Source organism: Centruroides vittatus, unplaced genomic scaffold, assembly GCF_030686945.1.
Source record: "Centruroides vittatus isolate TY-2023 unplaced genomic scaffold, ASM3068694v2 contig_375, whole genome shotgun sequence".
NCBI lineage: Eukaryota > Metazoa > Arthropoda > Arachnida > Scorpiones > Buthidae > Centruroides > Centruroides vittatus.
Window position 1 is genome coordinate 1,337,240 of NW_027122197.1, and position 23,845 is coordinate 1,361,084.

General features: G+C 27.6%; 1 protein-coding gene across 4 annotated transcripts in view; it reads right to left on the reverse strand.

Annotated features, from left to right (window-relative positions):
* LOC136975569 (CLIP-associating protein 1-like) overlaps positions 1-23,845 on the reverse strand; it is a 171,677-nt gene that overhangs the window by 8,160 nt on the left and 139,672 nt on the right. For 3 of the 4 annotated variants that reach the window (XM_067270655.1, XM_067270654.1, XM_067270657.1), the window contains 12 exons: positions 10,113-10,189; positions 9,777-9,899; positions 9,382-9,477; positions 6,471-6,626; positions 4,681-4,761; positions 4,474-4,547; positions 2,879-2,989; positions 2,628-2,795; positions 661-824; positions 505-583; positions 279-425; positions 73-159 (listed from right to left, as the gene is read on the reverse strand). In XM_067270655.1, the coding sequence (XP_067126756.1) occupies positions 73-159; positions 279-425; positions 505-583; positions 661-824; positions 2,628-2,795; positions 2,879-2,989; positions 4,474-4,547; positions 4,681-4,761; positions 6,471-6,626; positions 9,382-9,477; positions 9,777-9,899; positions 10,113-10,189 (1,363 nt within the window). The remainder of the gene's footprint in view (positions 1-72; positions 160-278; positions 426-504; positions 584-660; positions 825-2,627; positions 2,796-2,878; positions 2,990-4,473; positions 4,548-4,680; positions 4,762-6,470; positions 6,627-9,381; positions 9,478-9,776; positions 9,900-10,112; positions 10,190-23,845) is intronic. The other variant, XM_067270656.1, reaches the window with a different exon arrangement.

Here is a 23,845-nt window from a genome sequence, read left to right on the forward strand (position 1 = left end):
ATTTTAAAAATTACTTTTAAGTTAAAACTGTCGCATGTATTTATTTTATACAATTATTAAAATAAAGATTACCTGCAAATTTTTAGGAATATGAGTGAGCAATATAGAAAATTCTGGACTGTTTAAATTAAATGTGGCAATTATTACTTCTTGGGCACACTAAAACAAAACAAAACAGCATAGAAATTAATTACAATTAATTTTAGAAATTCATACATTGAAAAAACTAATACAAAAATAATAATATAATACACATTAATTCTGAAATGTGGTTTTACCTTTCTTAGTTCACTGCTTTTTGGATCTGCCATCCAAGTAATTATTTTTGTGATAGCCAATTTTGTTTCTGTGCTAGAACTAGAAAATTCGCTCGGATCCATTATTCGAAGCAACGAATGAAGGTAATTAAGTAAAGATAACTTTACCTAAGTTCAGAAGAAACTGTTTTAATACAAATACATTTATAAAAATTAAATTAACAATCATTTCGTCAGTCTTTCTTACCCTTAAATTAGGAGTTTGTGTTTGATCATTCAAGAATCTCATAACAACATTAAATTGTTCATCACATGGAAAAGAATCTCTGAAGAGAGAAAATTATTATGAGTAAACCTTAAAGATGTTTAACTGATAAATATTATTGTTCAAACTTTACTATACCTGACTAAGTCAAGTGTTTTTTGAATTTTGTTCTGTACAGAACCAAGAAGGTCTGTCCCAGTTTTAACAAATAATCTAGTCATAAGTATATATAACCAACCTTGGAGATCCATTTTATGTACATGTATTAATTCGTGCAACGTATCCAAAAATAATGTAAAAACCTAAATGATAATGACAAGATATTTAATAATATAAACATTAACAGTTATCTGTACAGTACATTAACATATATTTGACAACTTTACAACACATGATTAAACTAATATTGTTAAAGTAATAAAAAATGACATACAGTAAGACCCCGCTTAACGCGGGGGGATGCGTTCCTAGATGACAGAGCGCTAAACGAAACAGCGTTAAATGGGGTCATCTTAACATGTAAATAAGGGGGATACATGAAACAGAACAGAGAATAAGAAAATTTATCTGTTTTTTTTTTTGTTTTATTTTGTAACATTTATTGTTAAATACTTTTTTATTACATTAATTATAGACTTATTTATTGCTAATATCGAAATTTATTCATAAAACATTCATGAAAATAAAAAAAAAGTTTGAGTAAGGAAGTTATGTTTGTGATGAGGAAGGTTCTTCCTCATTTGACATCTTTTGTTTCTTTGTGAAGAAGTCATCTAACGTTGTTTGCCTTTTCCTGTTTTGTTCAGCAAGCAGTTGTCGATAGCAAGACATCGCATCCATGACACTTCGTCTTGCCTTTGAACTTCTATCAAAATTGAAATCATTTTGTATAAACTGATCCATTATTTCCGTTATATTGGCTAAACTTTTTTTAGAAAATCTGTTGAAAGTTCCTTTTGTTCCTCATCTTCAGAAATGCTAATTTTGTCATCTTCATGCACCTGTTCTGCTAATTCTTTAAGATCGTCGTTGGAAAAACTTTCTCCAGTTGTAACTTGCGATAATTCTTCAATATCCTGCACATTTATATTATCCAACCCTGTTTCATTAGCTAGCTTGACAATTTCGTCGACATCAACAATGGATTCTCTTGTGTCAACATGCTTGCTTAGCTCAGGCCATACATTCTTCCATACTCCTTTCAAAACATTTCTCGGTCACCTCATTCCAGGAAAGATTGATGTTGTCTACAGCATCCATGATATTATAGTTTTTCCAAAAATCTCTAATGGATTGTTTATCTGCTCCATCTGTTTTATCAATCAGTTGTCGGAATGTCCGCCGCAGATAATAAGCTTTAAAATTTGATATTACGCCTTGATCCCAACACTGCGTGCGATCTCGGGTAATTCCAATAATACCGCATAATACCGAAACAGTGTTAAGCGGGGTCTTACTGTATAAAATAAAACCTGATATATGTTAGTAATGAAATGATACAGTTTGATTCTTATTGAGCTACAATATAGCTAGTTAATGATTAAGATATTAAGTAATTTGGAGTAGATGTAGGCAGTTAAGCTCATGTTACACTTAATCATTAAATCTGGAAGACTGGACAGAAGTTCAGGTTTAATAATTAATAGGTAATGTATCTGCACAATAAGCAAGAGTTTTGGGTTCAAGTCACCTCCTTTCTTCCAGAGTATTCTAAATTAAAATTAATTTACTTCTAATGATTAAATTTAACACAGAATGGCAGCTTAACTACTCACCTCTAATCTAAATTACTATCTTAATAATTAGTAGTATTGTAGCCTGATAAGAATCCAGCTGTAGGCTATTACTTGATTATTAAAAATTAATTCAACGACAAAACATAGCAACACAAACTGGTATTTAATTATTTGGTTATAATCTTGTAAGTTGTACTCAAACAATTAAATGCCAGTTTATCCTATAAATGCAACCCAACTGTATACATAGTGACACTAAACAACATTTGAATATTTATAATTTAAATTTAAAGAATAGTTATGTGATTTAAATGTATTGTTATAAAAGTTTTGAATTGTACTTGTTGAATAATGAAAATACATTATTACCTTAGTGTGGGGATCCATAAACAGTTTTGTAAAAATATCTGTAACTCTCTTTAATTCGCCAAGAGAAAGCATCCGCGAAGAACGTAAAAATGCCTGCAAACCTAAAAGTCCTTCTTTCCTCTCAGACCAATGTACGCTGCATAAATTATGTATTATCTCTGAAACATCCTGGAATATTTTAAAAATTTGATTATAAATCTTTAAGAATCCTACATTCATAAATAAATTTATTAATTATATATTATACTTACATCTATGTTTCTACTAAATGAACTAAAAGATCTATCGGAACATACACTCGAAGTCTCACTTTCGTCAGATTGATCGTCAAATGCGTTATATCTTCTTCTAAGCGGTATCTGCTAAAGAAATGAAAATTAATTTTTTTCAAAACACAAGAAATTGTTAAATAAATTAAATTAAAAATGAATTAATTAGTAACAGTAAAATTAAGAATTAAATAAATTCGATAGTATTGCCAAAATATTTGCAATTTTCTAGCTATTCAAAGTTTGTCTTAGAATAATTTCACCTCTCACAGGCTCTACTATACATGCATTTTCCTAAACTTTAAAATAAATAATAATTTTTATACTTATTTAATTATAATCACCTATCATTTACATTATAGGTAACATTTCAAATTTAAAAAGAATACTTTTTTTAAATCATCATCGAGAGAAATATTTATATGTTGGTAGAGAAAGCAATTAAAAGTAGGCATGTTTTGTGCATTTCATCTAGTTTTTTTTTTATCAGTGAGTGCCGTACATTTTTAGTGATTCCTCTAGCTGGTTTGTGTTTGTGCAAACCAGTCTGGTCTGGAACTAACACCTGGGAATGCAGGAAATAATAAGGAAAGTGCTAAGAACTAATCTTTTTTTTTACTTGGTGAGTTGGGTTAAGCACTAAAAGGAGGGAGAGGGATTGTATTCTCGAGGGAAGTTTTTTATGGCTTCCGTGGCTTGCAAGGACTATTGTGTACCTATTGGAATTTAAGGATCAGCAAAGAAGTTGACAATTGTTTTTCATAGTGAACTTTTTCAGTAAATTTGTCAACTTTTCAATTGTTCAGATGTAAACCATAAAAATTTACTATTCTGTTGCAAGTGTTATTGTAGATTTATAACCAAAATTTGCTGGTTCGTTTAACTCTAGTCATAAATATTCTTTTAAGAAGAACTGTTTTCCATATTAAACCTATTAATGTTACCAAGTCCTGTGTGAATGTCTTTCTTTCAATCTAGCCTGGAAACGATGGATCAATCCCTATACATGTAACTCTTATCCTAGGTTTCTTTGTCCCAGTCATTCCTTCCTCTAATAATTATTGCCTTCCATTATATTTATATATTTATCTAACATGCAATAATACAATACAAAATTTATTGAAGCAAATTCATCCCAATAAATTTGTTGAACCTAATCTTTTTGCTTGTTTTATCCAAACAGGATAAAAAGGGATTAATAAAGAATTAATAAGTCCAAATTTGAAATTTTGTTTGTGTTTCGTCCATCTGTTTTAGATAATGTCAGTTCTATCTGCTTGCAATTTCATTAAAATGCACTTTATATGGATAAAATTAGCATTATCCGATTCACAGGTTTTACCATAATACACACATTCAAAATCTCTTCTTACTGTATGATTTATGATATTTTTTTCTATTCTTTTAATTTGTTTTCAATCAAATATAACATGTAATTTAAATACATATTACAACACGCATCGAAATAGCTTGAATCTGCTCTTACGTTGAAGAAAATAAGAACAGATTCAATTTAGCTAAATTAACCAGATTTAACTATTTTTAATTAATATTCTTTATATTAAAATAAAACTAACCAGAGCATCAGCCATAGCAATTTCAGCTTCTTTACTCTGTTGCAGAATTCTTTCTGCCATGAGAGGAGGACTTGCTAAACAAATATATTTGATAATTAACAAATTGTACCAATTACTACTATACTAAATATAGAAATTTAACTTAATTATTAAAAATACAATAAAAAATTATTTTATTAATGTATGAAATTTTTTGCAATAACGTACATATCACAGTAGGAGAAGGAAATCTATCACTGGCGTTAGAAAATCGACGAAGTGATCCGCTACTTAATCTTCTTTCATGCCCTAATTATAAATAATACATTTTAAAATATTCTTATAGTTGTTATTAAAATACTTTATAATTTCAAATAATGATATCAATTTAAAAAAATAAAATTTATTATATAATTATAGTAAGATTTTATTCAAGTAAGGACTTAAGTATTTTTTACGATGTAAAATTTAAGTGTATTATGAACAGTAGCGTAGCGAGGGGGTGCAAGGGAGTGTATCATGTACTGGGCACCACTCTCAGAGGGGCACCCAAATGGTCTCCAAGACAAACTATGTGTGTTTCTGGAGGGGGGAGGGAGCACCAATAAAGTGTCGGGCGCCAGTTATGTTCGCTACGCCAATGATTATGAAAAGTAAGATGTTTAATTTTTAATATATTAAATTTTTAAAAAATGCAGTGAGTTTTGTGATACTAAATAGAAAAATAAAGAAGTAAAAATCAAACAACAAATAAAAATTGCGTTGCAACTACATGAAGTAATCTAAGCAAATTAAAAATAAATCCGTTTGCTAGAACTACTTTTATAAATACGTTCTTGCAATATCTAAAATTTATTGGAAGAAACATTAACAACAACAATCCTTTTCTTATTAAAAAGTTAGAACAACTTAAAATAAATGACAGCCTCGTTAAATTTATTATATAAAAAATGTAAAGTTATTTTCATAATAAATTACTTTACATCTCATACAATGAAAATGAGATTTTCCAGTAGTTCAACTAATTTTAAAGTCATTAATATATGATTGTATCGTTAACAAAATTTTCTAATCCCTAAATTATATAGATTTAAGAATTAAATCTATCATTAGATGACAGCCTAACTGCTTACCTATAGCCAAATTACTTTGTATCTAATCATTAAAATACCCTTGTTACAGCCTGATATATAACCTGGCAGTTTATTTGGCATTAGTAATATGAATCGGATTGATGTATGTTGTTATATATTATTACTAATCGGTATTAGTAATATTCAATCAAAAGAAAATGTTTTGAAATTTTGAATAAATTCCAAAACAATTATAATACTAGGAAAATATCAAACTGATATTTTTATTTAACAATTTATATTCAAGATATGATGGTTTATTTGCACGTATTTCAATCGTCGACAGCAAAATTAATTTTAGTAGTAGTATTTTAGCTGATTAAATAAATATGTGGTATAGTTGCGTATTTTCTGAATTATCTGAAATAAATCTATGCAATTTTTTAAATCAAACTGTGGACTAATGTGTGAAATAACTATCTGTAAACTAACTAACTTTTGATATAGGAAAGCTCCGACCAATGTATTTCACTATTATTCAGCAGGCATAGTTAATTTCTTAATTTATGATCTTCTATAGCAGTATCGGCGAGCAAAAAGTAGGCACAGAAATTAAATGCCTGACAGTTAAAAGTTACAAATCTCGCAGAAAAATGTATTTTTGATCATTACGTATTATTACAAAATTAGTCAATAAAAACCTGCAAACTATAAAAATGATAAATAAGAATATATTTTCCAACTGAATGTAGTCTAACATTACCAAAAAATTACAATGCTGACTTCATTGTAGAGTGTGTAAAACATCACTGAGTTTAACATATTATCATACAATAATATTGATTATATTAATAAATTTACTAATAATTATACACATATATATTTTATTGTTGGAAAATACTGCTTCAACGGTAAAAAAAATCGGTAGATGATTGTGAAATTTACCAGAATACGGACTTCGACTAGGACTTGTTTCTCTACTGGTACCCGTAGCTGTAGGAATACCCGATTTCCGTCTAACACGACCTCCTGAGCCATCAGTTTGATAATGATATGTAGCGTAACTTAATCTTGATGATGGAGAACCAGAACGACTACTGGCTGCAATATACAATCGTTTGAACCAATACAATATCAAATTTAATTGTACGTCAAACATTTATATGTAAGTTATTTAGAAGTATAGATAACAAGTATCAGTAGCAAGTACTTTTGGCTATATATCAATATTTTCTTAGTAGATATTCTTAATGGAAATTAAACTAACAATCTAATTTATTTCCTAAATAAAGAAAGACTGTTTTTCCGTGTGAACTAGCACCCAACTTCCTGCATTTTGCTTACATCAGTTTAACTGTCCTACTGATAATTTAAGTCCACGTTGACAAATATAATATTAATATTAACTTGTTAAACTTGTTTAAATTTATCTCTATTGTTTGTCATATTGCATTCAACATCTATATTCCAAAAATCACTTCAGATTAATTTGATTTTGAGAAACAAAGTATTTTCTTAAAGATAAATTTAAAGAATAATGATGAAAATTGAGTTTTGTAAACCTGTTTTATTTCATTAAAAACTACTTAAATATAATTAAAGAATGAGACCATACATACTCAGGAAGTAGGAACTAACTATATTTTCCCCAAATCCGAGGCCTTACATCTAAATTTTTTAATTCAGCTATTCGACAGTTTCACTACACTTGTGGCCTGACGGAATAAATTTCTTTGTAATTTTCTTGTTATCAAATATCATCAACATCGTGTCACTAATAAAACAATGCAACCAATTGTACAATACGAAATCTATAATGTAATTAAGTGAATTAAAAACAATATAAAAGAAAGTTTATACAGAAGAGCAATTGGTTTTGTCAATTGTAGTGGCTGCTTTAAATCCTGTTCTTAAATTTTTTGTGTGTTTTAGTTCTAGAATTTAATCGTAAAACTCACGCAACATGAAATATAATAAGATAAAAAAAATATGAATGTTTACCTTCAGTAAATTTTTCTGAATCAAACAAAATGGTTTTGGTAAGTTCTATGAATGTTACACAGCTCATTCTATACTTGATTAAATAGGAATAATACAGAATATATAGTCCTCAAGAAGTAGAAAGTGATTAACTACAATAAAACTAAACAGAACAGTTGAAAGAAACAATAATCTGTATTTACATGAATATATTATAAGCAAAATTTCATCTTTCACAATGAAATTCAAATATAACATTTACAATTTACATATAAAATTCCTCCAGTATAGAATACTTGAAGTATAGTATTTTATAATAATAAAATATTAATCGTAAACATACTTTATCGTAAAACAATTTTACATGTAAAATAGAAAGTATTACTTGTTGGAAAGGAAGGTGAAAGGAAGCAATATGACAACTACACAAAATCTATGGGTAGATAGAAATTTATCAGAAAATTTACTTAACAGGAATATGGATAGCCTACTGTCATGAAAATTTTAGATGATTCAAAAAACTTGAGACTCTAAGCATCCTTAATGCTAGTAATTAAGCATGATTCAAGAGGAGAGTTTCATTAACTCAATTCAATTGAATTAATTAAAAACATTATATTTATCATAGATAAATAAAACTCACTTACTCGAGCCTCTAACCAGTGTGAAAAAATAAAATCGAAGAAACACCTTCCGTGTTCTTCCTCGGGTAAAATGGCTGGATTCCGATTCTGAACAATAGGGAACACGACGAGTACAACGCTTGTGCAATGGACATCGCACAATTGAACTATCATCGTTCGAATTTGTTTTAAAAATTTGTAACAGTGTTATAGAATAAGGAATCCAGCCAAATTTTTACCCAAGGAAGAATACGAAGGTGTTCGGAAAACGTTTGTTTCTTCGATTTTCTTTATTTTTTCACACCGGTTAAAGGCTCGCGTAACTGAGTTTTATTCATCTATTATACACACCCTGGTGTGCATGAGGAAGTTACATTACATTTATCATCATATAATACAAAGTATAAGCAACGACAGTATATAGACAAATCTCTAATAATTTTTGTTTTCTTAATTTCGTCAAAATCTTGCATTTTAAGTACAAATCAACATAAGTTACTCACTATAGAAAACTGATAAAAATGTTTTAAAGTGGCATAATTGGATTATTATTTCACTCTAAATTAATGAAGTTTATTTAGTCATTTACCATCAATTTCTTACGTACTGCTTATAATATAGTTCAAATAAACACGCTGACATAGGCAGATGCGAGGCATCCAGTTATACGAGTTGTTTATTTGTGTATAATACAGTTAACAAAGTTATCATATATAATAAAGTTAACAAACCTTAACATATGAAAAAAGGTTAAAAGTTTGTTATGATTTTAAGAAATTCTTAGGTTAAAATCATCTTTTCAGCAGGTAAAATCATATATTCTAACATTTGAAGTTCCGCAGATGTTCATTATATTTGATTTAAGTCTAGAAGTCGAGTCAAATGAACTCAAAAAACTGTTTAATACCAAAAATAAAAACGACCTCTATCAGAATAATATTTGAGATGCTATAACGTAATATGGGGTTAAAACTTGAAGATGATGATAAGAAATCTCTATAAGAAAAACTTTATTTCAAAAATTGCATTAGATGATGATGATGATATTTAATAACTGAACAATTTCTGTATTTTTATTTTGCAATAACTATTGCTGTATATACATACATGTATTAAAACAGCATTAAAAAATGCTAGCAATTACTAATATGCAGACTATATAGCCAAATGTACTTGCTAATGATAAAAAAAAAACTGCTACTTGCCATGCAATGTGTGCACACTATTGCTCTACTTATATTAGTTTCACTTACGTTGCGATTGAGATACACCTTTTGTTCTGCTACGACTTGTATGTTCTGGGGACGTCATGGCACTTGTTGCTTCAACTCTTCTAACGCTAGATCTTGCTAAAAATATATTTATAATTAGTATTAAAATAAACAATTTATTCTTTCTTTACTTATATAATTAATTATAATTGGTATTTAATTTGTTGTTACATTTCATTAATAAATAGGCATTGAAATTTACTTCTCATGAAAAGCAGTATTTTCTTTAAATATAAAGTTTTAATAGTTCTTATTTTATATATTAATATTTTAAGCATTCAAATAATTTTTAATAATTAATAATCCGATGTTTAAACGATTTTTAAATTTAATTGTTAGTGTTGATAAAATTGTTACTTTTTTAAGTACACACTTACGCAATGAAGCCCCCATATTACGCATATAATGGGGCATCGTAGCACCTGCTCGGAGCTTGGCCCGTCTAGCAGCTGCTAAGTCTATGGCACTATTGGACCTCAGAGGGGTGGGAGCAAATCGCGCTATAAGGGAATGATCCCATCAATAAAGAAAACCCAAAACAATAAATAATGAAAATATGTTAAATTAAAATAAAAATATTCTCTTCTACAAAATTAAAAAAAAACAAACAGTTTTTTTTTTCTCCTGTTTCAAAATATATGAAAATAATAAAGAAGTAAAATTAAAAAGTAAAAATAAAATATAAATTTACTATTGTTTTCATACAAACATACCTGCACTATGTTTTGGACTACTCAAAATAGGAATACCAGATCTTCTGCTAAGTCCGCCCATACTGCTCGCTGCACGACTATAATTTATTTCAATTTATTAAAATAAAGTATATGTATATTTATTGTATAATAAAATCTAATTTCGATATCATCACTTTAATAAGGAATATACCCGTATCAATTACAAATGAGTAAGAACCATAACAAATTAAGTGACATTAGAAGAATTATATAAAGTAACGATTTGAAATTTATATAAAAAATTCGTAACAATACCACCAAACTAGTTATAAAAATTTAAATCATTGATATTGTTGTATCAAGTATTCTGTTTTATAATTTATAATGATTTTTCTATTGATTTATTAATGAGTTTTGTTATAAACTTCATTTAATAATAATAATTTCAAACATAGAAATTACTATACTATTTCATATCTTTGAATCAGAATCAAAATCAAGTTCATTTATAAAATTAAAGTCTGGTTCCTAGAGAGTTCCATTATTAAAATATCTTCAAATAAATATTTAGAAACAAATATCTTGACATTGCAACTGAATCAATATTTTTTGTATCATTTTACTATATACTATTGGCTTATTAAATAGTATTGCAATCTAGCAATAGATTTTTATGTAAGATATGAAATGCTCTATATCTATAGGCTGGTTTTAATGTTAAACTTTACGACAAAGCTGCATTCTTTTGTTAAAAATTATCCTATTGTATATAACACCCAGCAATAAAAACTAAACCTAAATTTTTTCAGTTAATGTTACCTTAGGTGCCAAGATGGCGGCTTGTCTCTGATTCCAGCACGAAAACAGTGGGACACACGTTCTAACCTAACCTATTCTAATAATTTGGTTGCTAATAATTATGGTAATTTATTAGAATAGGTTAGGTTAGAACGTGCGTCCCACTGTTTCCTTGCCGGAATCAGAGACGAGCCGCCGTCTTGGCACCTAAGATAACATTAACCATTTTTTCCTACTTTATTTTTTACAAAGCTCAGGATAAATTTCTCTTATATTTGATAATATAAGGAACTTTGAAACTTTTTACATCATATATATATATTGATATAATTCAGCTCTTTCATTTTAACAAATGCACAACTGACCTCTGCTTTGTCGTCACTGGCTTAATTCCATCCTTTTACGACTGACATAAATCTTCTATTATATGACTTATGAAATAGTGTATTTAAGTATTTTCTTTCCCTACTTCAATGAATATTATATAGTTCAAAATATTTCCAGAAACAGAAATTTACTTTATAACAAAATCAGAATTAAATTTATGATGTGTAACTTAATTGATTCCTGGAAAACCATTGTTATGTTATAAAAAAAAGAATCTACTGTATATTTTTCTGGATTAAATTCTTCTAAGTTCTTTAAAGAAATAAAATCATCATAGTGTAATTTGAATAGCATATCTTACTTCCATCCAATTATGCATATGATATTATTATTATTATTATTAATAGTTTATTGATTGATTAGAGCAAGACTAGTATAATGAGAAGATACATATGCTTTGTGTCAACAATAAGATATTAAAAATATCAACAGAAATATTATATATAGATACGTAAACGTCTCAAAACCTGATATTTTAACAATAAACAAAATGCTTGCCCCCTATTGAATCAAGCTATTTTGCTGCTATTATTAATAATTACAAGTAATTTAATTATTAATGGCAGCAGTAAAGTAGCCCAATTCAATACGACAATCGTTTGGCTTATTATTATATTAATTTTGAATCATTCATAGATTTCTATATAGATGTTATGGAAGTTTAAATGGAGCATATTTAGGAAATATCAATTAAAACATTTTATCATCTTCCATTTATACAAAAAATTATATAGTTTAGTTTTTATTTACAGGTACTCCTCACTTTACGACCGAGTTCCGTTCCGACGACTACGTTGTTAAGCGAATTGGTCGATAAGTGAGGAGCTTGCGCCAGGAATATAGGATCGTTGTAGAATTATACAAATTATGCAACAAACTTTAAATTTATTCATAAAAAGACTATTATAGTACTATAAGACTATTATAGTATGCGCAAGCCTATTATAGTATGCTTAGTGCGCATGTCACCATTCGCCACTGACTGACACTCGAGCTGAGAACGGAGATTCCCCGAATTGCAGGTCGAAACTCGACCGGTCGTAAGTGCGAGGGGTTGTTAAGCAGACAGGTCGTAAAGTGAGGAGTACCTGTATTCCCAATAAATGAGAGTATTGAAAAGTTTTTCAAAAACTTTTCTTTATTGCGACCGACTAGTATAATAAATTCACATTTAACTCTTTGAACATGAGATTGGCTAAAATTGCCTTAATCCATTTGAGATGAAATCAGCAAAAGGGCTTGCTTGACAATTTTTGCTATACAAATTTCCCTTATAGCCAGAGAAATAAAAAAATTGTCTCCAGGTACTGTACATAAAAGGAAGAAATTTTCAAAGCTTAAAACGTTAATAGGATATTCCATATTCTTTAAACAATTTCATAACACCTTCAATTTTTTATTGAATTAAAAAAATACATTTATGACTTATTACAATTTTTAATATTTAAAAATTGTAATATAGAATTCTATTATATGTAATTCTTTTTATACGTAATATTAATGAAAATGTACCAGTAGTGAAGAAAAAATTTTTAGATTGAAATCAATCATTTGGAAATTAAATATTAGAATGCTGTGGTAATAGTTGTGTTGTTATTAGGAAAAAAAAAATTAATAGTGGCTACAATCACAGTTCATTTGAACATTATTCAGCTATTGCCATATTGTCTGTGAGCGTATTACACAAAAGATCTTTAAAATGCTAGTTTTTTTTTTTTTTTTGTTTTTTACAAGTTAAAAGATTTACTGTAGATGACACACTTATTTCTCTGCAAAAAACTCCTCATTTCTGAGTTAAAATAAGCAATCCTATTTAAGTTACCCGAATCTCAGATCCAATTAAGCACTTCAAAAATTAGAGAAAGTGTATCAATCATTTTTACAGCATAAAACAATTCAGATTTTTAATGAAAGCTCAAAGAAGCCAAGTACATAGTCAGGTGTTTAAGGACTCCAGCAATCAGGCCCGTCGTAAGCGGGCGTGCAAGGCATGCACCGCATGCAGGCGGCACGTCCGGGGGCGGCAAATTGGTATTGCTGGCAAGCTCGGCGTAGGTAGTCGTAGTTAAACGGGGGCGGCATAATCGGTATTGCACACGGGTGCTCAAACAGCTAGCAGCGCTGCTGCCAGCAATCACTTGGTTAATGAACCGTATATAAATAATACATATAAATTTAGATTTTAAATAATGGCAATGTTATAGAGCCACAATTTTACAACGATGTAACATTATCTCATCCGTGTATATTGTTGGAATGATTACATCTTCACCATCAAACAAAAACAAAAATTAAAATATTTTAGTTTTGTTTCGAAAATTTATTTTGAAAATAATAGTTCAGAGAAAATGTAAATATGCATTTGAATACACAGTAGACTCTCCCATATCTGAACTAATCTGGGCGAGAGTGATCCGGATAAGGTTGTGATAATTTTTAAATAAAACTGTAAAGTAAGTGCCTACTCTATGTATAAAAAATATGCTTATTTTTTACAATTACAGTTACAATTAATTTTGAAAGTATTGTGTTAAAGTTGTTTGTGTTGTTCTTCTCAATTCACTGACAAGATGCTACATCATGTTATGCCTCATTATCATCATGTCAGCAGTGGTTGATGCATTGCGCTCTTCTGCAAAGTTCAAGGCAACCTTAATAAAAACAAATTTTAAAAAATATACACACCACAGTATGGAAAGATAAGATTTAAAATAGTGTACAATATTTTGAAAATTTTTGGTTGCCTCTGATCAGTCCAGATGTGGGAAAGTCTACTGTAATTTATATTCTGTAATAATTAAAAATGGAGAATTTTTATACATCTTGGTACATGTAATGAAAAAGTTTTGTTTTGTAGTAGTGAGTTTCTGTTTATCCATTAGGATAAAATCTCAAAAGACCAGTCAGTAGCTCTAAATTTGATTAGGGAATAGTAGATTTCTTAATAATGACTAATAAAAAATATTAATTAAAGTTTTATTGTTATCGATATTTTTATTAAAAGCATATTTTCCAAGTTATCGACTTGCAACACCTGTACACAGTACAAGAAAGTTTCACTAACATAAACATGGTATTTCATTATCATTATCAATTCTCACTACTGCAACTCTATTGAATATTATTCTAAGAACAAAGTAAATTCAGAATGTAGAATAAAATCAATAGTTTTAAAAATGTAAGCCACGTTTAAAACAATTCTTTCATTAGAAGTTTTTTTTAAATTTCTGAATCTATTTGCTTTAAATTTTCTACAAAATGCAGGTTATATGATTCCACATTTCAAAACAGTCTATAATTAATTAAAATGTAACTTTCAGTAGGAATTACAATGGACCCCCGATATAACGTGCATGTCAGGCGGAAAACAACACCCGCGTTATAAGGTGAACCGCGTTATACCAAGCGGTGCAGTGTAACACGGTTCACCTCTTTACTTTAGCAATAATGTCAAGCTTTTCTTTTATTCATCATGCATACAATAATTAAACACTATTCAAAATACATTCAGGAATTCAATACATACACAATTACTCAATACGCAGTAACAATAAAATGCGCTACTCACTAACGCCGCACGGACTTATATAAACGTGTTCGAGCTTATCGCGTCGCAAACATTGCCCGCACTATAACCGAGTGTGCAGTATAGCGAACAGCATTATAACGAAGGTCCACTGTATTATCAAAAACTCAATAAAACTGTAGGTTTGAATTAACATTCTAGAGAGACGTTCCTTCAACCTTATTTAAATTACAAAAATTGAATATAACCGATATTTCGTGTAAATATCATTCTCATCTCAAATAATACTTGTTACCAGTATCATCACAGACTTACAGAGTTTGCTACGCTGTTAAATCTAACGATCAACCAATGCCGAATTATCGGGCTAGCAAATGGCTATATTATTTATTTATACTGTTAAATCTTCCACATTGTTCGAAATAATTATTTTTTTCCCTTCTTAACCACGTATTATTTCTGAAAGTATATGATGCTGCTTAGTTTGTGTGTCCTACGCATTAATCAACATCTGATTACCTTCACACAATTTTCATTAATACAATAACTTCACTACATTACCCCTTAAAATCATTTCACGTATTCTATATATAAAGTTTATCATAATTTTAAAGCCATTCTTTTTTGATAGATTTTAGAAAAAAGTCACTTAATTCATTTTGATTCTCATCATTTATATATACAAGCTTCAATTTATAAATTTAAAAGAAACTAAACAATGGCGTAGCATTAATATAAGCTTAATTCAAAATGTGACCTTCAGAAAATACGTCAAAGATAAGATTTCTTCTATATTCTCAAAATCAGTAACAAAAAAATATATATATATATTTTAAAAATTTATTTCAAAAATTGATTCTTTTCTAAATATATGATTATTAATTCAGTATAGAAACAATGAAAAACTGTAATTTTCCCTACTTAAAATACATTTTCAATCATAAAAGCTATTAATATATACACATATAGAAATCAGTTCATAATATATATATAAAAAGTTAAGCAATTTTCATGATTATGTCAACTGAATTTCAAAATTCAAGCATTATTAGTAAAATTATATTCGACATGTTCATTTAATACGCAAAAATATAACTTTAAAAATTCAAAATTATTATAGTAATGTAAAGTATACACTTGAAAACTGTTAAGAAATGAGTAGAGAAAATCAATGAATATAATTCTTTTAGTTAAACTTCTTTTAAATAAATTAAACATCGTGAAAAAATATTTGAAAAACTTTAAAATAAAAGTTTTAAATGCATTTCGTAACTTGAGAACATATAAAATGAATTCAAAAGGGATGAAGAATTTTCAACCTGTTCATGCCAAAATAATGGTTTTTATCCATTTGATAGCAAAACGAGAAAAAAAAATTCAATTTGTATTGTTTTATTTCTTAAAATTAAAGAAAAATTTAACCGCGTGTTACGTTTTAGCAGTTATTATAAGCATTATTATACATTTGATAAATGAATCATCACTGGGGATGGCTGAGGTTTCGCAGGGCCTCTAGAAAAGGTTAGTGGGACCCCAAAATATTTTCAAACAAGAATTTTTTTTAATTGAATCTTTATCCTTTTATCATTGTCGTCGGTACTGGGTACCCACAACGATAAAAAGACAAAGAAGCAACATAAATTTACTAAAGTATATCAAAAATTGTATCAAAATTTCCTATAAATTTGGAAGTACAGGCCCAACTGAGTGTGGGGCCTCAGTCAGACCCAAAAACTGACATGTGAGACAGCCTTGATCACCACAGAAACTTTTAGTTAATGACGATATTCATTTCTTCCATTTTTTCTTGGATTTTATATATTTTCGGTTACTAGAATAATTTCTTTTTCTATGTTGATCTTAGTTAAGATATATGAAATCTACTTAAAAATAAAAATTGAGTTGGTAATTATTTGTAAAAAATGTCAAAGTTTAAATAGACTTAATCTTGTTTTTGATATAGTTATTGATTTTTAATAGGGATTTGTTGAGAAATACTTATATCAGCTAGGAAATATTTTAACGCTCATAAAAAAAATTAATGATTACAATTTAAATGACATACTTAGACTAGTTAAAAGATAAAATACTTGTGAAAAAAGATTTAAATGAAAAATGTAGGGAGCGAATAATTAAAAGGAAGTCATAGAATAATGATAAACGTTGTCAGAATCAAACTTCAAAAAAAAGATATAAGAAAAGTGAGATATGATGTTCCTTCTGTGCAGAAATCCAGAAATGTCGTGTATTTGGGAAGATTCTGAACCGATAAGCCGAAAACAGCTGCGGGAAATAATTTTTTATTAATTGAAGATAAATTGTTTAATGAAAAACTGCCTCATAAATTAAAAAAAAAATTAATTTTATAGCTAATAATCATGCAAAATCAAATTCAGACATGTTATCTCAATGATTAGTTGTGCAATATAAACAGATATGATTTGATTAAAAAAAATTCTAAGATTGTTACTGGAGTCAAACAGTAAAAAGGTAAGATTCATAAAGTAGTTTTGATTTAATTAAGGGATGAAATCAAATCATTTTACATTAATTGTTTTGATTAATGTAAAATGTAACTCAATAGCTAGAATGATTTGATTAGTAAAACGATTAGGATTTTGTTTCTTAAGATAAGCTTAAGAAAAACTGACAATCGTTTGAAAACAGTTGACGGTTTCCGCAACATTCCTTTAAACGTTACTGTATCTATTTAGAACTTTTGACTGTGATATTACTTTCTCCATATTCATTTGATATATTTTTATTATTTCAGAATGCAATTTGAAGTTCTAGTCAATAAAATTAGAATCAATTACTTCATATTTATCTATTAATCATCTTAAAAGCTGTAGATTTCACATACCTTACAACATTTAAATTAATTAAATTTATAATTATTCAAATCAAAAATTGTCAATGTTTTGATATAATTTAAGTAGAGATAATGATAATTTGTAATAACAAGAGTTAGAATTATAGCAATGTGAATGTAAAGTGTTGTTAAATAATATTATTAAGCAGTCTGCATATAAATAAGCACTCTAATCAGGTTAATAGTTTTAAATTTTATCAATTTTATTTTTAAATTGCACTTTCAATTACATCATACAAAAGTCATACAATTCTAAGTCAATTTTTTTCTCAAATTTGTAAATATTTTAAAAGCAAAAACAAATTTTAAAAATATATAATTTATAACAAATGTAAAGTGATTTGTATATATTCTATAATATAAATAATTATACTTGCATCGATAACTACAAATAATTTTCAACATAAATACTTGCGGTAAATACGCAACATTAAAGTTTAAACGTCTACTTTAAAAAAAAAAAACCAGCAAAAAATTCAAAAATTATCCAATATTCTTTTAACAAAATTCCGCTTCTCTTCGTTACATACATCTCGAATTACAACTACTACAATACTAAAAAAAAGATTATAGAATTCATTGCACATTTCAAGCTAATTTGTACATACGTTAATAAGAAAATTATAGTAATTGTTTTAAATTAAATAACAATTATTAAAACATTAATAATCTGATTAACATTATAGCAATTTATTAGAAAAATAATTAAATAATTAACTGCTTTTAAATATTTACACACTTATCCTATTCTAACCAAGCACTTTTAAGTACACATTAATATTCCATTTACAACATTATTATATAAAGGCAATTTCCATTTGAAATTAATTTCGTACAAATATAAAATAGTATTTTAATATAAAATTTAGGAGCAATACAAAATATTTTAACAAGAAGTTTTCTTCTACATTCATTCAAAAATGTTCACTCTAATTTTTTTTCTTTTATCTAAATGACTGCAGGAATTAAATTTTCTTGCATTTTCTTTTGTCATTGAACCATTTAGTGGCACAGAAATCTCTTTGAAAAATAAATGTTATGTTATACATTCTAATCACAATTCAAAACAATTTACTACTGTTTTAAATTTTGATATTATTAATTGATGCAAGTTTAACATTAGATTATTCAAAGGATTTGGTTAACCGGAGAAAAAGCAAAACAAACGTCAACGACAATAGATTATATATAAGGTATCTCAAGAAAATGTACGCACATTTTGATAACGTCAAATTCAAATACATTTTTTTCTAGTAGGAAACCTTCAATACGGTATACAACAATCTCAACAGGCTCCTTTGTTGACAATGCATCAATACTTATGATTGACAATATCAACTAAACACCAAAATCTTTTGAAGTCTGGAGATTTATGCAGACATTTTTAGATCATTACTAGTACAATTCGAATTAAGGAATAGTTTTCAAACATATTCTAATTACATTTAAGGACGCGTGTTTGATTCATAGCTATTTAATTATTCCATAACGTAATTTAGTACGAAGTTACAGCTACAAAAAAATATGTTCTGAAACAAATTTTTAAATCTATTCTAATGACATTATTTGAATTGTTCTAGAACAGAGCTTCTTAAACTGTGGGTTGCATATAATTGAATGCGGGGAGGGAGTCACAAAAAGTTTGGAAACAGTACAATTTTGTGCAATGTATTTATGCAAAGAGGTATTTTCGGCATCGACAATTATAAAATCGAAGCATCCGTCAACTCTAAAAAATGTTGACGATATCCTGCATCCTGCAGTATCAAATATTCAGCCGAAATTTAATTCTTTATGTAAAAATAAACAAGCTCATTCATCTTGTTAATATGTAAATTTGCTTGTTTTTAATAAATGGCAATAAATGGTAAAGTAATATATATATACGTTAAAGAATTATTTTGGAATAGATTGTCTCGTGATTTATCATCAATAAGTGATTTTATTTGTATACCTATTTTATATATTTATATATATATGGGTTGCATAATTGCTCAAGTAAAAAGGGGTCACGAATGAAGGTTTCAGAAACTTTGCTCTAGATGATCTGAAAATGTCTCAAAAAACAATTACTCATAAATATCTAGGCTCAAAGATCTTAGCATTTAGTTGATATTGTTTGTCGTCATTAAGTTGCATATTACTTTAAAAAATGTTTGAAATGATGTCATATAGTCTGTGATTTATTGTATATGACTATATTATAATAGAAATCATAACCGACAACTATACGATTGATATTTCCCTAAGAAAACTAGAAATTTGTGTATCAAAGTATATGTACATTTTATGAAATACCCTATATATACAGAGAATCTTTACAACATATCAACAATGCATTAAAAATTTTTTTAAACAATATTTTAAACAAGAATTAGACAATAATAAAAGGTTAAAAATATTAACAGAGTTACTTAAATAACCTCGAAGCACAAATATCTGTATTACTCCAATCAATATTACAATGTAAGAAATTACTTTTAAATTTACAGATGATAATTTTAATTACATTAAATTATTTAAGATTAGTTCAATGGTAAATTATGAAGCATATACCAATGAATGAAATGCAAAACTGTGTGTTTTTTAAGTTAGCTTTGATTTATTCAATAGATAAATGCCATTTATATTAATATTTTCATAGGAACTTCTAACTACACAATAATATGACCATTCAAGAACGCTTCAAGATTTAACAGAAAAATTTTGGCAAAGTTTAGAGAATTGCACGTTACGTATCGTTGTCGTCATCACCGCCGCATTCTCCTAAACTATAATTAATGAAGTTTATCAAGCATTCTTAATTATATACTGTAATTGTTTTTCCATCTAAATAGTTTACCTAATTCTTAGAAGTGAATAAGCATCAATTTTTCCAGGGATTAGCTAAGTTGAATAATTATTTGAATAATCAAGCCAGTTATTATGTAGTCAATACTTTATGAATATTAAATAAATTCTGGATATTAATTATTTTTCAGTTATTTATATATGTATATGTATACAATCAAAAATAGCAAAAGTATAATATATATGGCACACACTTTATGTTAATGATCAAGGATATAATAGGCATTTGCATGACAGAATTTAAAAATTTGAATCAGAAGAAAAAACAATGAAGAAATACTACAAACAAATTACTTTCTATTCATTAATATTCTGAGTAATATTTATACAGAAACAATATTTCAAGATTATACAGAGCTTTTGAATTATTTATCATCATATTTATTAATCAAATGAAATATTTAAAACTAAAATTTGACCATCACCACCTTAAATAAAGTAGGAAATATTTATTAACCACTTCATTTCTCTAAATCAAATCCCTACTTTAAGTTTAAAAGGAATTGCTTTAATTTAAACTTAGACTTTTAGTAGTATTTAAACACGGTAATTCCGAAGACGAAGCTTATTAATTCCGAAAATATTTTAAGGTTATTATGCAAAAGACAGAATCTCATCATTTTAATAATAATTATTATAAATCAAAACCATTTTGCAAGTCGTAAACAGTGGAACAATTAGAATTATATTTAATTATGTATGACCATCAGAAGTTCATCGAATCGGCAGATTTCCAATCGTATCAATTCGTATCGAGTTCTACTAATTAGCAATTAAAAGCGAAAGAATATTCTAAACAAATTCCTAAAACCCTAGAATTTAAAACAAGATTTGTTTAGATAAAAACACCAAATATATGAATCAGAAAGAGAATGAATTTCAATACTGCACTATTAAAATATAATCTGAAGTGTATTTACATACACTTTGTATACTTTAATCTTGATTTTTAATTAATAACTTCATGATTATATAGAAATCATTATATTAAAAATATATTGCCTATTTTCTTTAAAATAGATCTTCAACCCACTGCACTTAATTTGTATGCTATAAGTACAATTAACTTTGTTAAAACAATGATTTAAAATCTTTTTAACAAAATCGTTCAAATAACAGTGTGTGTATTTAAATATTAATATATACAATTTAAAATACAGAAAACCATTTTATTTTGTATTTTTCACTGTCGACCCAGTGTTGGTAATGGGAACTTTAAGGACCTAGTTGTTTTAATTTTGAAATTATTTGCAGATGTGTTGCTCCTTACTGCTCTTTATTTCTTTCTTAGAAAGAAATAGAAAGAAAAAGAGAGCAGTAGAAAACAGTATAACAGAATATTACTTTCTTATGTTACTGGTATTTAAAGGTTTTGTTTTTGATTGGTCTTATAAAGATCCAAATTAATTTTAACTTAACATAATAATTATTACTAGAGTAAATAAAAATATGGTCCTATTGAACAAGAAGTATGAGCGAATACACTGTAAATGACTTATTTAGAAATACGTTTGTGCATTTTTCTAATCAAAATATAATTATGAACGTATCTACTTGATTCCTCAATTTAATTGGTGGGATCATTAAAGATCCCACTTGGTGTGCTACTCTCAGTGCACCAATACTGGGTTAAAACTGAAGTTATTTGCAAATAGAAAAGAATGTGTTTGAATTAATTGAAAATTTTAATACTCAGACTCAAAGTGTATAATAATAAATTCATATATTTACAGGTAGTCCTCAATTAACACACTTACAGGGGAGACATTTTAACCCATACATGAAAAATGATGTTTCTAGAGTTATTAAATATATTTGTTTCTGAAAAAAAAAACAAAAACAAAAACAAAGTTAATTTTTGTGTTCAGTCCCTCCAAGTGCCAAAAACTGGCCTCAAAAATAATGGCATACATTCATACAAAAGTAACATACACACAATCTTTTCAACAGCAACTGTAGTGATATGGTAATGCTCGTTATTTCTTTTTAGCCGTATAATATCCGTAGTATAGAAAAATTTCATTTTTTTAATATTTTCTGAAGTTTCATTGTATTTAGGTGGTTGGTTTTTTACTGATTTGGAGAATTTGTTACAGTATTTTAGTGATAACATTACCTTTGTAGAAGATGTGTAATACTCACAGTTCCTGTTTAATTTAATGACGGTTAAATTATACAGATTTTTCTATATTATAATTTTCCATAGTGTTATTTGTTCGTTTCAAGCATCAGTATGTCATGGTTCAAGTTTGAGTATTTATTAAAAATGCTAATTGATGTTAATAACAGTAATCATCATTTTTAATTTATTTCCAGAATTTGAACTTTAAGCTTACAACTGAAGAAAGGAGTTCTGCTGATACAATTACTGAGTTGAACTGTTGAACTATATTCCTATCAAATGTCATGCAATTTCCTTAAACAAATATAATTCATATAATTATCACTGCAAAATCAAAGACTTTTGATGAAATAACTACATGAAATTAAACAACATTAATTACTAAAACTATGAAATTTTCATTAATGTTTGTCACAAAACTACCAAAAGTTACCACAGTTATAAACATACAAATACACACAATAACAGGTCAGTGAATATTAAATATATATATATAGGTTTATCTATAAGTTGGATTTGAACCACAGTCACCAGAGGTAAAGAGAAAAGATAAGTCCTCTTGTTACCACTTTGCAAATGGGGATGCTAATTAGATAGCACAAAGTATTTGTATGTGTGTATGTGCTGCAAATTGAGGCCAGTTTTCGATCCAAGTACAGAAATAAAAATGAGGTTCATTTTTGTTTTCCTCAGAAATAAATACATTCAACAGCTCTGGAAATATTATTTATTTTGTGTTCGGTTTGAAAGATTTCCCTTGTTACCTAAATACGTTTTTGTTTTAACATTATTAATTATAAAACAATTTTTGCAGTATAATGCAGTCTCAAATAAAGTTACCAGTAAATACAGCACGGAGAGTATCCTAACCTATTCTTTATAAAGCAAGTAATTCAATAATTTTCTAAACAAATTTCATTTGTTTTTATATTTTAAATCTCGGCTGTCTTCTTTACTACTGATTTTTGATTTTGAAACGCAGAAGTCTTAAGAAAATGCTTACTTTTCCGTGCCAATCAAAAGAGAATGTTCACGGTAAAAATCTTGATAAATTTAAAGAACCAATACTGAAAATACTCATCTTCTGTATTTGAAGATTTTATTATAATCTTTACCTTTGTGATGTCAGCATATTTAATCCACATAAAGAACATTTATTCACTATATAAATAATGAAAATTTGAAGTGTTTCCTGATGGTAGCGCTTGCATGACAAC